Genomic DNA, 14913 nt, shown 5'->3' with positions numbered 1-14913 from the left:
GTCATGGAGTCTTAAAGACCTGGGCTCTCATGTCTTGCCTTCAGTGCATACTGTATGCAACTGGTGGACAAAACACTTAACCTCTTAATATTGTCGGGCAATTCTGTAAGACTTTAAATTATAGATGAGTGGCTAATATACATCTGTGAAGGAAATTTCCATACTGGGAATTCCTCCCCTCCCCCACAGATGAACTCAATCTAGCCACTTAAAATACTTAAATGGGGATATCCAAGAACCAGAATGGGTTATATTAGAGACCATTTGGCTGATGCTCATCAAAGGCAGAAATTGCCAATAAACCATATATATGGAAATGGTAGTGATGAGGTCATGAAAAGAATCATTAACCCAACATGTTATTGTAGGAATCAGTAACTTCAGTTATCCAGGTATATCCTGTGAAAAGTAACATAAGTTCTTGATTTACCTTAAGGATTATTTCAATCCTTCAAAAGGTGAAGAAACTAATGAGTGAAAATTCTATTCTGCATCTGATTTAAATTCATAAGAAGGAACTGGTTTCTAAAGTGGAAATGTTGGTCATCTTGGTAGGGAAGTGACTACTCTTTAGAATCGCTAGTAATGAGATGTGTGAAAATAGTCTGAGAGGTACCCTAGATTTGGGGACAGCACAAGGCTCAGAGAAAATCCCATTGCCTAATGTTCTACAAGGGAAATCAGTCTAAGCAGGATGGGAAACTCTCAAGAAGAAAACTGAAGAAACAGAGAAATAGTTCTGATGATGATGAAAAAGGGAGATGTTGGTGCCCAGGGATCTCACCTTCAACGCTAAAAGACATAAACAAAGGAGAATTCAAGGAAGATGGAAGAAAGAGATGTCGCATGGGACAGTTTTCTTTATAACATCACAAATATAGGGTCTCCATATGAAGCAAACTCAGCAATAATAGGATATTTGAAAGAAGCTTCCTCAAAATAATTCTTATGGAAGAAAAACTAAAGATAAACTTGCTTAATCTGGTAGCACAACTTGCTAATCTGGTAGCACATCTCCTCTTCCTCCTCCACTGGTACCCTTTTCTTGACAATTTTTTTCTGTTGAATCTCTTTTCACATTGCAGTTTTAGGCACAGGATTTTGGAGTGAACCCCTAGCACTGTGTCCCTCCTCCTAGGTCGTTAAAGTTCCTATTGTCCCTAAACATCTACCCCTGGTTCCAACCAGCCCAGAAAAGCACAAAGTCCACAACAGATTGAGGCCTCAGATTCAAAGGATGTACTTTCAGAGGGATATGGAGCCTAGGAGACACTGAGGAAAAGAGAAGAAATCAGAAGCATAGGATGCTTAAAACTATTTCATGTACCTATCATAAGAAATAATGGACAGCAGAAATGAGAGGAAGAAGAGACTCAATTATAAGGGTATCTCACAGTTGCCCTCAAACACGCATACATGAGTGTGTAGGAGGACCCCTCCTCCAACCTCTTCTTGACCAGGATCAGGCTAGGAGCTAAAGAAAATCATTGTCAAGAGCATGAAGTTCAAAAAAATGGAAAAGGTGAAATTAAAGACTTTCCTTGTAGTGATGTACCAAATCCTCACCCTCACATCTTTGTAGCCCACAGCCTCAGTAATACAAGAGAATAGCAAAAAAAATAAAAATAAAAAAAAAAATGGCAAAGCCTTGGAAAGGGGCACTAGAGCACAGAGAAAGAATTGGCCATAACGAGTCCATTTCCAGCAAGGATATATGATAGAAAGATCAGTGGACTAATTTTAAAAAAAGCACAGAAAAACATAGAAGTGAATAAATATTTTAAATCATTGGACCACATACCTTACGACAAGGCAAAGTAAAGCAGAACTTAATTAAAAATTAATTATTTTTTTAAAAATTCTAAAATAGTTCAGAAGAGCAATAAAAGAATTAAGTGACAAAATCAGACATGAGGATAAAAATTAGAGCTCTTAAGGAAAAAATATCACTAAATCTAACTATAGCCTAAGGAATTTAAAACAAAAAACAGGAACACACTGAAAAGAAGTAGATTCCCTAAAAAAGGAGAACCACCAAGCTGGAAATGCAAAACAATGTAGAAGCAAAAGAGAAAATAATCGAATTTTTTTTTAATATTTGAAGAATGAGAGCTCTAAAACAAGAATATTGATCTTAAGGTAAAATACATAGTCCTCCTGAAAAAAACACATAGAAATGGAAATTGGAATATTATATAGAAAGAAATGATACTGATAAAATTTCCAGCTATAATGGAAACAAATGGCAAAGTAAAGCCTGAGAAAATCCATAGAATGCCGATTTCATGTCGAAACATTATAGTCAACCTTGAGATCTTACAATTTTAAAACAAATTTTGCAGGCATCAAGGGGAAAAAAACCTTGACATTATAAGAAGAAACAACCATAAAGGTTTGGGATTACTAAACTCCAATATAAATTCTCCTATTCTCTTCTGTGATTAGTTTATATATGGATTATCATGTTCAGTTCTGGTTATGTTTTAGAAAAGACCTTGAAATAATCCAAAAGAAGATAGTGCCATATAATCATGCCATATAATCAACTGAAGGAATTTGAGATGTTTAGCCTAAAGAACAGGTGACTAATGTGTATAGATGTGATAGTTTATGATTAAACTTAATCTAATTGGCTAAGAGGGTCAGGACTAGGAGGAACTACAGAAGGACAGATTACAATTTGAAAAAACTTTCTAGCACTTAGAACTATTCAAAAGTTGAAGGGATGGCCTCAGGAGGTGCATAGTAGCTTCCACTGTGCTAGAGGAGTAGGTCCCCCTTTGAGAGAAGACTGACCACTTGTTTGGGAATATGTTGTAGAGCAGAAATGTCAAAAATTCTGCCTTGAATATGCAACACTCCAAGTTTGGCCCAAACTAGATTAAGATGTAATTAGGAAATATTTAACAAGATAAATTAAAATATAATAAAACATAGGTAATGGTAACATGTGATTTCCTAAGTCGATATCTACATGCCGGAATCCTTATTCAGCGACCTCTTTTTTTTTTTTTCAGTTTTCCGTCACCAGTGTAGTGGTGATGGCTTTCTGAGGGAGGTTCCTTCCAAAGCAGAGATGCTATAATGCTATGAAGGATGACAATGGGGATTTAGAACTACTTAAGAAAACAAACTACATTTGTGAATTTTACTGTATAAATTTGTTTATATGTAAGTTCTCTTTCTAATTACAGAGGAACTGTCTTGTCATTAAAACAGGCCCAGCTTTAGTGGTAGTTAGGCTGCATGTCTGTATGTACTCCAAAGCGCTAATATGGTATTTCCTTTCAAATAGTCTCTAATTGGGCCTCTCCATTGACTCAGACTGGCCTTTTCTTTCAATTAGTATAAATAATAAGGATTTCCTGTAGCTCAGTTCCTAGTGCATTTTTATTGAACCAGCTTCTCCCTTACCCAGTGTTTTCAGCCACATCCCAAGAATTGAGACATTGATATGAGCACAATCACCTCTTTGAATAGAGTGTGCCTCGTGGGATCTTGGGCTTCCTGTGGAGGTCTGATAATCCCTTAGCATTTTTTTTTCATTTTTTGAAAAAAATTTACTTTTATTTTATTTTCATTTCCAAATTATCTCCCTTTCCCCATCCCTCCCCCACCTATTGAGAAGGCAAAAAATCCAAATCCCATTACAAATATGAAGTCATGCAAAACAATTTTCCCCATTAGCCTTGTGGGGGAGGAGGAAAAAATGAAAAGGAAACCCTCAGTTTTCCTTAAAAGACCTGATGTGCAGAAGGTCTCAGTGAAGGGAATCGTAGCGAGTGAAGGAAATAAGATAACCTTGCTGTATTTTGAAATTGTACCTCCAAAAAGTCCTAGAATTTCTGTTTCTAGATTATACAGGGCACTAAATTAGGAATAATGCGTTTGTCTTTTAAAAATGAGAGACTGAGTCCATTCCTCTACAGAGGTCCCTGTGGAAATCAGATGTATACATATGACAGATACTAGACCCAGGCAGCCTGCTAAATCTCCCCTCTGGCTATAGCTTTCCCCTTAGGCTCCAGAAAGTGTGTGCTAAATATAAACAAGATTTTCCCATTGTCATGTTTGGGGCATATGGTGACAGTGTGACAATAAGCCCCAGTTTATGGGAGCCTCAGTTAAATACATTTAAGAAGTAGGAAATCAGGCCTGAGGGAGATGAAGACAAAAGAAGACCAGGATTAATATTTGAAGAGTTTAGATTGTCACCAGGAGTATATAGTTAAAAATGTACTGAAGACTCCCCCAGCCCCCCCCCAAAAAATGTACCTGTATACATATATGTGTGCATATGCATGTATGTGTCTGTCTCACTACTTGAAATTCCCAGTATATTCCATGAGTTATCTTCTTTCAAATGGACTTATTGCAGCCATTTAACCAATTCTGAATCTACCAAACTGTACTATTATACAGCCCCCATGCCTGTAACTTGTCCACAATGATAGTGTAGTCCCATTGCTACATCCATCGAATTTATAGCTCTGAGCTCCCATTTCACTGAATCTTCTTTGGTCAATGACAAAATTTTATCATGTTGCATCCTTGGTAAAAGATCTTTACTTAAACCAGAGCACAAAAGTGTTCCATCAAGCAGCCAAAACTTTTATCATCTGTTTCCCCAAATTACTGCCTCTAATCCTCCAGGGATTGAAAGGTTAAATCTCTTTCCTGTATGTACTTATTCATCTAATACTGTAATAAAAGGAATGATAAGGGAGAATTAAAGTCTTTCCCATCAAACATAGTCCCTAGAGAGCCACAGTGTTCTGAAGGAATGACTTCTGACAATACAGGAGCTATGGAGCATTGCAGATGCTTTTTTTCCCCAGTGGCAGGTGGGGAGGAGCCAGTGGGGAGCCCACTGCCACTGACTCTATTTCATTGTCCCTTATTAGGAGCCACACTAAAATTCCTCCCACTCTCTCTCTTTGCCATTCCTCTTCTTTGTCTTGATCTCCCACTTCTGTAGGTTCTTTGCAAGGATTTCACACCTGTTTCTTTTCATAATTTCCTTTCAGAATTTATCCCCAAGCACCTGTGGGCTCTGCAGAGGGCCTTTTGGGTGAGAAGCCAGAGAAAATTTATCAATGCTTTGCCAAGCTCTAAGTAAACTATAGCTACAGAATTTCCCTAAACTACCAGTCTGGTAATCCTGTGAAAAAAGCAAATAAGATTAGGCTGGATTACCTTCAGAAAATCACACGGTGCATTTAATGAGCCCAAGCATTTTCCTGAAGCAGGGATCCATCTTTTTAACCTTAATAGCTCCTATGACCACAAGTTAAGGACTACCACAGTATCATAGGATCACAGAACTAGAAGCCACCTATCCAACTTCTTCATTTTATAGATGAGGAAACTGAAGCCTGAGGATGATGCATCCAAGGTCGCACAGGCACTGTCAAAAGCCAAATTTTAACTCCATTTCCCTGCCTCTGGAGCTAGAGCTTTTTCAACTATGTCATACTGCTTCTAAAGAATTAAAAGTGGGAAGTAGAACCAAGATGGCAGAGTGAAGGCAGGGACTCACCTGAGCTCTCCTCCAAACCCTTCCAAATACTTTTAAATAGTGACTCTAAACAAATGTTAGAGCAACAGAACCCACAAAAAGATGGAATGGAACAATTTCCCAGCCAAAGACAATTTGGAAGTTCAGCAGGGTCTGTTGCACCAGAGTGTGTCTGGAATGCAGTTGTGTCACAGGCCACACCAGCAACAGCGTGGGCCCTGACAAACCAAGAGCAGACTTTGGGACCTCTTAATCAGCCAGTAGTGTCAGGGATCTTCAGACCTCTCAGCCCACAGATGCCAAAGACAACTTGGAAAGTTGCCAGGAAAGGTTTGTCAAACTAGGGTGTGAGGGGAACCCCTGATGTGGAGTGGGCTTTGGCAGCCACTGAATCAACAGCAGTGCTAATAGTACCAGTGCTGCAGCAACATTGGTGGTAGCAATGACTTCTGGAGATCTCATACTACAGGTAAGGAGGCTGGCTGTGAATGGCTGATAAGAAGGAGATTACAGGGGCCTCTTGGTTGGTATTGAGGCAGGACTCTCTTGCTTTGCCCTTCTCAGATATGGGTAGCAGTGCCAGCCCACAGTAAAGATCCCCAGAAGGATATCTGAAAACAGCTGCATAAAACCCCTGAAGCTTGGGATATTGTACCCTCCACCCTGAACACAAAACTACTTTAACACAGAGTTAAAAGTAGAGTCATAGGCTAGGAAAATGAGTAAGCAACAAAATAAGATTCTGATCATACAAAATTACAGTGGTGACAAGTAAGAAAAATATGAATTGGACTCAGGCCATGAAGGACTCAAATGGGTTTTTGAAAATCAAATAAGAGAGGTAGAGAAAAAATTGGGAAAAGAAATGAGAGTTATTCAAAGAGAAATACAAAAAGCTAATGAGGTGAAAAAAAACCTTAAATAGCAAAAATAGGCAAATGGTAAAGGAAGTAACAAAAGCTCACAGAGGAAAATAATTCCTTAAAAATTAGAACTGATATCAAACTGTGCATACCCTTTGATCCAGCAGTGTTACTACTGGGATTATATCCCAAAGAGATTATAAAGAAGGGAAAGGGACCTGTATGTGCACGAATGTTTGTGGCAGCCCTTTTTGTAGTGGCTAAAAACTGGAAACTGAATGGATGTCCATCAGATGGAGAATGGCTGAATAAATTGTGGTATATGAATATTATGGAATATTACTGTTCTGTAAGAAATGACCAACAGGATAATTTCAGAAAGGCCTGGAGAGACTTACACGAACTGATGCTGAGTGAAATGAGCAGGACCAGGAGATCATTATATACTTCAACAACAATACTAGATGATGACCAGTTCTGATGGACCAGGCCATCCTCAGCAACGAGATCAACCAAATCATTTCCAATGGAGCAGTAATGAACTGAACCAGCTATGCCCAGAAAAAGAACTCTGGGAGATGACTAAAAACCATTACATTGAATAACCAATCCCTATATTAATGCACACCTGCATTTTTGATTTCCTTCACAAGCTAATTGTACAATATTTCAGAGTCTGATTCTTTTTGTACAGCAAAATAACGTTTTGGTCAGGTATACTTATTGTGTATCTAACTTATATTTTAATATATTTAACATCTACTGGTCATCCTACCATCTAGGGGAGGGGGTGGGAGGGGGTGGGTAAGAGGTGAAAAATTGGAACAAGAGGTTTGGCAATTGTTAATGCTGTAAAGTTACCCATGTATATATCCTGTAAATAAAAGGCTATTAAATAAAAAAAATTAGAACTGAGCAAAATGGAAGCTAATGACTTTATGAAAAATCAAGAAACAATCAAACAAAATCAAAAGCATGGAAAAAAATAAAACAATATGAAATATTTCATTGGGAAAGCAACTAACTTGGAAAATATACTCAGGAGAGATAATGTAAAAGTTATTGGTCTATTTGAAAACCATGATCAGAAAAAGAGCTTATAAATCATCTTTCAAGAAATTATCAAGGAAAAGTACCCAGATGTCATAGAACCAGAGGGCAAAATAGAAGTGGAAAGAATCCACCTATCACCTCCTGAAAGAGATCCCAAAATGAAAACTCCCAGGAATATTATAGCCAAATTCTGGAACTTCCACATCAAGGAGAAAATATTGCAGGCATCCAGAAAGAAACAATTCAAGTATAGTGGAGCCACAACCAAGATGACATAAGATCTGACAGCTTCTACATTAAAGGATCGGAAGGCTTTAGAATATGATATTCTGGAGAACAATGGAGTGAGGATTACAACTAAGAATCACTTACCCAGCAAAATTGAGTGTAATCCTTCAGGGGAAAAGGTGAATATTCAGTGAAATAGAGGATTTTCAAGTATTCATGATCAAAAGATCAGAACTGAACAGAAAATTTGATTTTTAAATACAGGACTCAGGAGAAGCATAAGGAGATAATCAAGAAAGGGCAATCATAAGGGACTTAACAAGGTTGATCTCTTTATATTCCTACATGGAAAGATGATAATTGTAACTCATTAGAATTTTCTCATTATGATGACAGTTTGAAGGAGTATATATAGACAGAGGGCACAGGTCTGAGTTGAATTTGAAGGGATTATATCTAAAAAAAAAAAAAATCAAAGGGTGAGAGAAGAATGTACTAGAGAAAGGAAAGGGAGATGTAAATTATCTGTCATAAAAGAGACAAGAAAAATCTTTTTTTTTTTCCCCAACTAAAGGGGAAGAGGGGATAGAGGGAGTGAATGTACCTTAGTCTCCTCAGAGCTGGCTCAAAGAGAAAATAGCATACACACTCAATATGGATATAGAAATCTATAATACCCAGTGGGAAAGTAAGAGAGGGAAGGAATATGAGAAGGGGGAAAAGCCACAGAAGGGAGGGCATATTGGGGGGAGGGGTGGTCAGAAGCAAAGCACTTTTGAGGAGGGAAAGGGTAAAAGGAGAGAGATAATCGAATAGGGGAGAAATACAATTTACAATAGTAATTAGGAAAAGAATTTTGAAGCAAGTTTCTCTGATGAAGGCCTCACTTCTCAAATGTATAGAAAATTGAGTCAAATTTATTTTTAAAAATGAGCTATTCCATAATTGATAAATGATCAAAAGATATGAAAGGGCTATAAAATCATGCATATCCTTTGACCTAACAATAGTAGCCCCTCCCTTCAAATGATTGAAACAAAAACCTTTTGATGGGCTTACCTCACACCCTATCATAGCCCAGAGTAACCAGATCATTTTGTTTTCAGGTTTCAGTGGTGCTGATAAGTATCCAAGCACAGAGAGCTAAATCGGCAGAAGTACATGGTCTAGAATCAAAGTTTCTGACTAACCTTCTATTTCTAACTTCAACTTATGCTTTTAGTACAGCTCCAAGATTTGTTTGCTCTCTATTCTTCATTTCCCCTTCTTATTTTAGTATGTCTAGATTATCTTAGATTGCTGCTTAATTTAAAAGTTTTTCACTAGAACATTATCACGCTGTTACAATTGTGTGACTGAAAGAAACACCAGGAAAAAGTCTAATGCTAGCTTTCCTCTTTAAATCTGAAAGATTTCTCCATCAAAGTGTGATCTGTATGCCCATAATCAGTGCCATATGGAAAAATTGATATTATATCCTTGATTCCTTGTCAAGGATTTTTATCATAGATGTCTTTTATAGAAGATTTTTTTTAAATCCAAGGTATTGCATGCTAACATGTGCTATATGACATATGCTATTGGAAGTTGCTAGTTACAATACATTTGTGTTGTGTTCTATGCTTTTGAAAGTAATTTCATATTCATTATTCAAAGCCATGGACTCAAGGACATAAATAAAATAATGGACTAATGTTATCTAGTGTAAATGAACCAAAGTTTGAATTTGCACTACGTTTGCAACCCTAAAATCATTTTCCCTTCCTTATCCTCAGCTGAATCATGAAGATAAATTAGTCCTTAGAATGAAGAGTATGGGGAATGGTACTGTAAATTTAGCTGTTTATTATTCACAAGGTATATCAGTTGACATAATGTAAATAACCCAGAGCAAGAGATTATCCTCAAATATTTTGCATGTCTTTTTATAGTAGATTTGCCTTATAATATCTACTTTTTTAGCCTTAAGTTAAACAAACTTGGAGAGGTTGTGGGAAGATAGGTATAGGAACATAATATTGGTGGATTATAGCCATTTTGGATGATAGTTTGGAGATATATAAGAAATATGACTAAACTGTTCATACTCTTTGACTCTATAATCATGCTGCTGAACACGTGCCCCAAGGTGGTCAAACTCAGAGACCAAGGTTTTACAAACAGCAGAATTTTCATAGCAGCCCATTTTGTGTTAGTAAGACCTAGAAACCAATGAGTTTTATCCCCAACCGTTTGGGAAATGGCTGGGTATGTGTTTGTATATGTTGGTATGTATGTGGCATATGAATGGAATGGAATAATATTGTGTAGTAAGCAATGAGGGATATGAGGAATTCAGGGAAACATGGAAAGATTCATGTGAAAATCAGATAGAAATCAATAGAACATGAAGAACAATACCCAGTGACTTTTACCCAGTGACTTCAGCGATGTAAATAGTCACAAAAGAGAAGCTGAACTCTGAGTAATGGAAACACCAATTAAGGTCCCAAAATAGATTATGAAACATATTCCTATTTTACAGCAGAAAGACCAAGGGCTCTGGGGAGAGAATGTTGTATACTCATTTATATTGGTTGTTGATGATTAATTGTTTTTCTTTGTCATGAGAGAAGGTTCATTTCTTGGGAGAAAAGACAAGAGTGTATTTCCAAAATTGACTGATACAGAAACAAAAGAGCATCCCAAAAAATGAGAGAAAGGAACAAAAAGTATTTTACTTTCCATCAATTGGTCTTAGTTATTGTTTTGACAATTTTCGATAATTTTTTTGTATTTTCTGTGTTTTAGCTTTGATCTTGTGGCCATTGGCGGGATTTCAGTCACGTTGGTCTTTGACCGATCACCATTCTTGTCTGAGAAAAGGACCCTCTGGCTGCCTTGGAACCAATTTATAGTAGTGGAGAAGGTGACCATGCAGAGAGCTACTGCACCTTCTCCATCCTGTGACATCTCTGGCTTGATGAGTCCAAACCCAATTGTGCTCCCCTCTCCTCTCACGTCATTTGGAGGGTCCTGCCCTGAGAGGGGTACTGTTGTTCCAGAGCTCCAGGTAGGCAAATTGACTAATGGGTTACAAAAAACAGATCGGATTGACAATGACGATAAGGGGAGGGGGGGAAGCTGTGACTTTTGCCTGTGCGCCGATCATTATAGTATGTTATCTTTTTATATATGAAAATGACGCTTTAGCCTCAGCTCCAAGTAATTAATGGTATGCATTTTGAAAATAGAGAGTAAGGGCTCAATTTTCAAGCCTCTGCCCCTGGGGGAGAGAAAAGCCTCATGACTCAATCATTAGCCTGCAAAGCCATTATCTCACTCTCTGAGCTAATCAGATATAGATCTATAATAATATAGTCTGGTTAGCACAGAGTGAGATAAATATAGGTCTGTGATAATGTATTTAGGGTTGCTAGGTGGCGCTGCACCTGACAGAGTTCTGGGTCTGAAGGAATCAGGAAGTCTCATCTTTCCGAATTCAAATTGGGCCTCAGACAATTCCTGGCTGTGTGACCCTGGGCAAATGACTTGATCCTGTTTGCCTCAGTTTCCTCATCTGTAAAATGAGCTGGAGAAGGAAATGGCAATTATCTTAGTATCTTTGTCAAGAAAACCCCAAATGGTGTCACAGAGAGTTGGACATGACTGAAATGACTGAGCAGCAACAGCAGTAGCAATAATATAGTCTATGAATACAGCCACTTTGTGGCTCTGAAACTGAAGTCCCTTCAGAAATCAAATTCAGAGCCTAGGTCTCTATTGTCTCTCTGTTACTCAAAAGATTGCACCTGTCAGCTTTCAGGCTCTTATTGATTTTAAAACCTACTTGACTTTTGAACTTTTCTATTTACCTGTCATTGAAACTCCTAGAGAGTTTAAGAGAAAAAAAAAAAAAAAACAGTCCTTAAATTGCCAGACTAATTCCTTCTCAAAATAAGACAAAACTGACACAGTTCTTGCCCTCAAGAAACTTAAATTCTGTTGAAATTTCAGTCTATCAACAAACATTTAAGCACCAGCTGTGTGCCAGGCACTGTTCTAAATGTTGGGAACTTCAAAGAGAAGCAAAAAACTACTTTCAAGAAGCTCTTGGGGGAAAGAGCATTCAAACGAATATTCAAAGCAAAACATATGCAAAACAACTAGGAAGTAATTTACAAAGGGAAAGCAAAAAAACAAAAAAACCAAAAAACCCAAGAGGGCCTGGGGCAGGCTTCCAATAATATATGGGATTTTATCGGGGACTTAGAGGAAGCCAGGAAGATCAGTAGGCTGAGCCGAGTATGGAGGACATTACAAATATAAAGAATAGCCAGACAAAATACTTTACTTTGTTGGACAGAGAATCCCTTCTGTTGATTGGGAAAGATTAATGTCACTACCTACTGGTTAGTAGTATTCAATGGAATCAGCCCACATGTCTCTGTCCCTGGTTTTCCGGTTGCTTTCTCTTAGAAAACCAGGAAAGAAAGAGCAAGATGGCATTTGATTGAGTTACATTACATTGAGTTACAGCTTCAATTGCTTTACAGATATCATCTAGAAGTTTGGATCTCATTTTTAATAGAAGGCTTGCTCAGTTAACCCTAGGATAGCACGTTGCTATAAAAAAAAAATGTCATGTTCTTGTTCACCACTGTCCTACTGCTACCATCTGAGAGGGATCAGATAGCTGCTTAATGAGCAGAAAACACAGATGGGTAGTCAGCAGGTCTGAGAGGGGAATACCAGCCCTAGGGAACAACAGAGTGACCAGGAATTCCCTGGCAAGAGGAGGTGTCATATGTTGGACTCCAAGGCCTGGCAAACATATATTGCTTCTCTAACAATACACAGTCTATGTGGCCTGCTTGGAAATGGAAGGAGTAGAAGGATAAGTTGTCCAAGCAATATGTGAAAAAGAAGACTAAAATAAACACACTGGCCATCCTTGCTGTAAATCAGATCATTTATCACCGGGGCTATTTCTCTGACATCTTTTGCAAGATGGACATCAGGGTACATAGGATTTGACCTTAGTACCCAATTTCCATCATTTACTTCCTTATTTTCCTTCCCATTAGTAAAATGGGGGAGCCTCAAGGACTCAGGTGACATTCTACCACAGCATTCAAGGTTAAAGCCCAGTTTTCAAAGGCATTATTTGCTTCCCACGAGTGCCATCTTATGACAATTCATTCCCAGAATTTGGTGCTTCTGAACACAGTGAAATGTGAGGATACAGTTTCATGAAAAATATGTAGTTCAAGGAAGACAAACTTCCCAGAAGCCATGAAGATAAAGCGTAGGGTAGCTGTGATTCTCGGTAGAAGATGTCACTGAATGGGCTTGCTTCCCAGGTCTTTGCTCCTGGAGAGCTCGGTCTAAATAAGGATTATGGAAATGGATTTGCAATCTATGTCTTAGAACTCAATAAGAAGATTGTTTTTGTGTGGGTATACATGTGAACACATGTGCATGTGTGAATTTGTGTGTATGTGTGTAAATGAGAGATTTCTTAAGGGGACCCAGAGCACAGAATTTCTTCACATGCAGTATGTTTATTTTTCTACTTCCTACAAAGCAGTTGTGGGGAAGATGCTTGGAAAACAGACTTTGTTCTTGGGTTGATAACCAGAGGAAATGGTTCTTCCTCATTTCTAGATCTGATCCCAAGTTAGAAGATAAGCTCAGAAACCCTTGTCTCACTAAGATTCTCAATCAATTAATCAGCAAGTACACACTTGTGTGTGTATATATGTGTGCTTATTAAACACCTACTATCTACATAATACTTTGTTAGTTGCTGGGTATAAAAAATAGTCAAGTCTGCCCCAAGCTTGGATTCTCCATAGAAATGGCCAGAGAAAAGATGTGTGATTGGTAGCGATATCGCTATCTGTGTTGCCCACTTAACAGAAACCTGCCTATCGCTTCTCCATCAGGTTGTACAAGAGGAGATCCCCATCCCTTCCAGTTTTGTGAAACTGAGTTACCTGAGCAGCCGAACCCCAGGCTACAAAACCCTACTCCGAATTCTGCTGACCCACTCGGCTGTCCCCATGGGGATGATCAGGGTGCACCTCACTGTCACGGTGGAAGGTCGTCTGTTGCAGAAATGGTTTCCTGCTGCGATCAATCTTGTCTACACGTTTGCCTGGAACAAGACCGATATCTATGGGCAGAAGGTTTCAGGCCTGGCGGAGGCAGTAGGTATGTAAATTAAGTGTTCACTTGTCCGGATGAATTGATTTGTATTTACACCAATTATGATTCCCAGTTACTTAAAGGGTTCAGGTTTATAGGCTAGATGTCTGTCTTAAGGACTGTGTTTAAACCCAAATCACTCTGGCTCTTGTTGATTGACCAAGAATAGGTCCTACTCCGTGTTCCACTTGGTCATTGTTTGCAAAGGCCCTGGTTGACTCAGAGTGAATGTCAATAGCAGTTGTTTCTGTTTGGGCCAGAAATCCTGAGGGTCTTACCCTCCTGGATTGACTGTTTTTGGCTACATAGAAGAGGCCATTCTCTGCCTCATTCTTACATAGCCTTAATCTGTGATTGGGCTTATCCTCAGTCAAACTGAGACCTGGTAAAGACTTAGCTTGAAAGGCCAAGGTCTGTTATATCCCGTGTCATCTCTGGTATTCTTGATCTATATCTTGCCCCTGGATCCAGATGGCTCTAAAGGGGAAAGTGAGGCAGATGACATTGCCCAGTCTCTCTCACTTAAATCCAGTTTACCTGTAAGTCATGGAATCACCTTCTTGATGTCATTGGTCCTTTCTTGAGAACGGGAGAACAAACAACAAAGGATTGGAGGCAATTGTAGTTTCATTCCTCAGGTCAAATTCAAGTCCCCTTTTCAGTAAGTAAACAATGATTATATGTTCCGGAAACTGTGCTACAAAAGAAACATATGAAAAGGGGCCAGAAAGCAATCTCTACCCTCAAGGAGCTCACAATCTAAAGGGAGAGACAAGATGTAAACAAATATATACAAAGAATTTATGTACCTGATGGGCAGGAAATAATTAACAGATAAAAACCATGAGTTTCTGTAAGTTAATTGATTGACTGACTAAGATTGATTTCTGGGAAAGGTGGGATGTTTAGTTGGGACTCCAAGGTCGCTGGGGAGGCCAGTAGGTGAAACGGAAGGAAAGCATTCCAAACATGGAGGACAGCAAGAGAAAATGCCCAGAGAATTTAGAATGTCTTGTTGGTAGGACAGCCAGGAGGCTGGCATCACTTGATTAAAGAGTATGT

General features: G+C 38.5%; 1 protein-coding gene across 4 annotated transcripts in view; it reads left to right on the top strand.

Annotated features, from left to right (window-relative positions):
* TENM1 (teneurin transmembrane protein 1) overlaps positions 1 to 14913 on the top strand; it is a 784948-nt gene that overhangs the window by 665070 nt on the left and 104965 nt on the right. For all 4 annotated transcript variants that reach the window (XM_031945150.1, XM_031945147.1, XM_031945148.1 and 1 more), the window contains 2 exons: positions 10453 to 10714; positions 13590 to 13857. In XM_031945150.1, coding sequence (XP_031801010.1) covers positions 10453 to 10714; positions 13590 to 13857 — 530 coding nt within the window. The remainder of the gene's footprint in view (positions 1 to 10452; positions 10715 to 13589; positions 13858 to 14913) is intronic.

This window comes from Sarcophilus harrisii, chromosome X (assembly GCF_902635505.1).
Source record: "Sarcophilus harrisii chromosome X, mSarHar1.11, whole genome shotgun sequence".
Lineage (NCBI taxonomy): Eukaryota > Metazoa > Chordata > Mammalia > Dasyuromorphia > Dasyuridae > Sarcophilus > Sarcophilus harrisii.
Note: the sequence above shows the minus strand (reverse complement) of the source record. Positions and strands in the feature narration are given on the sequence as shown.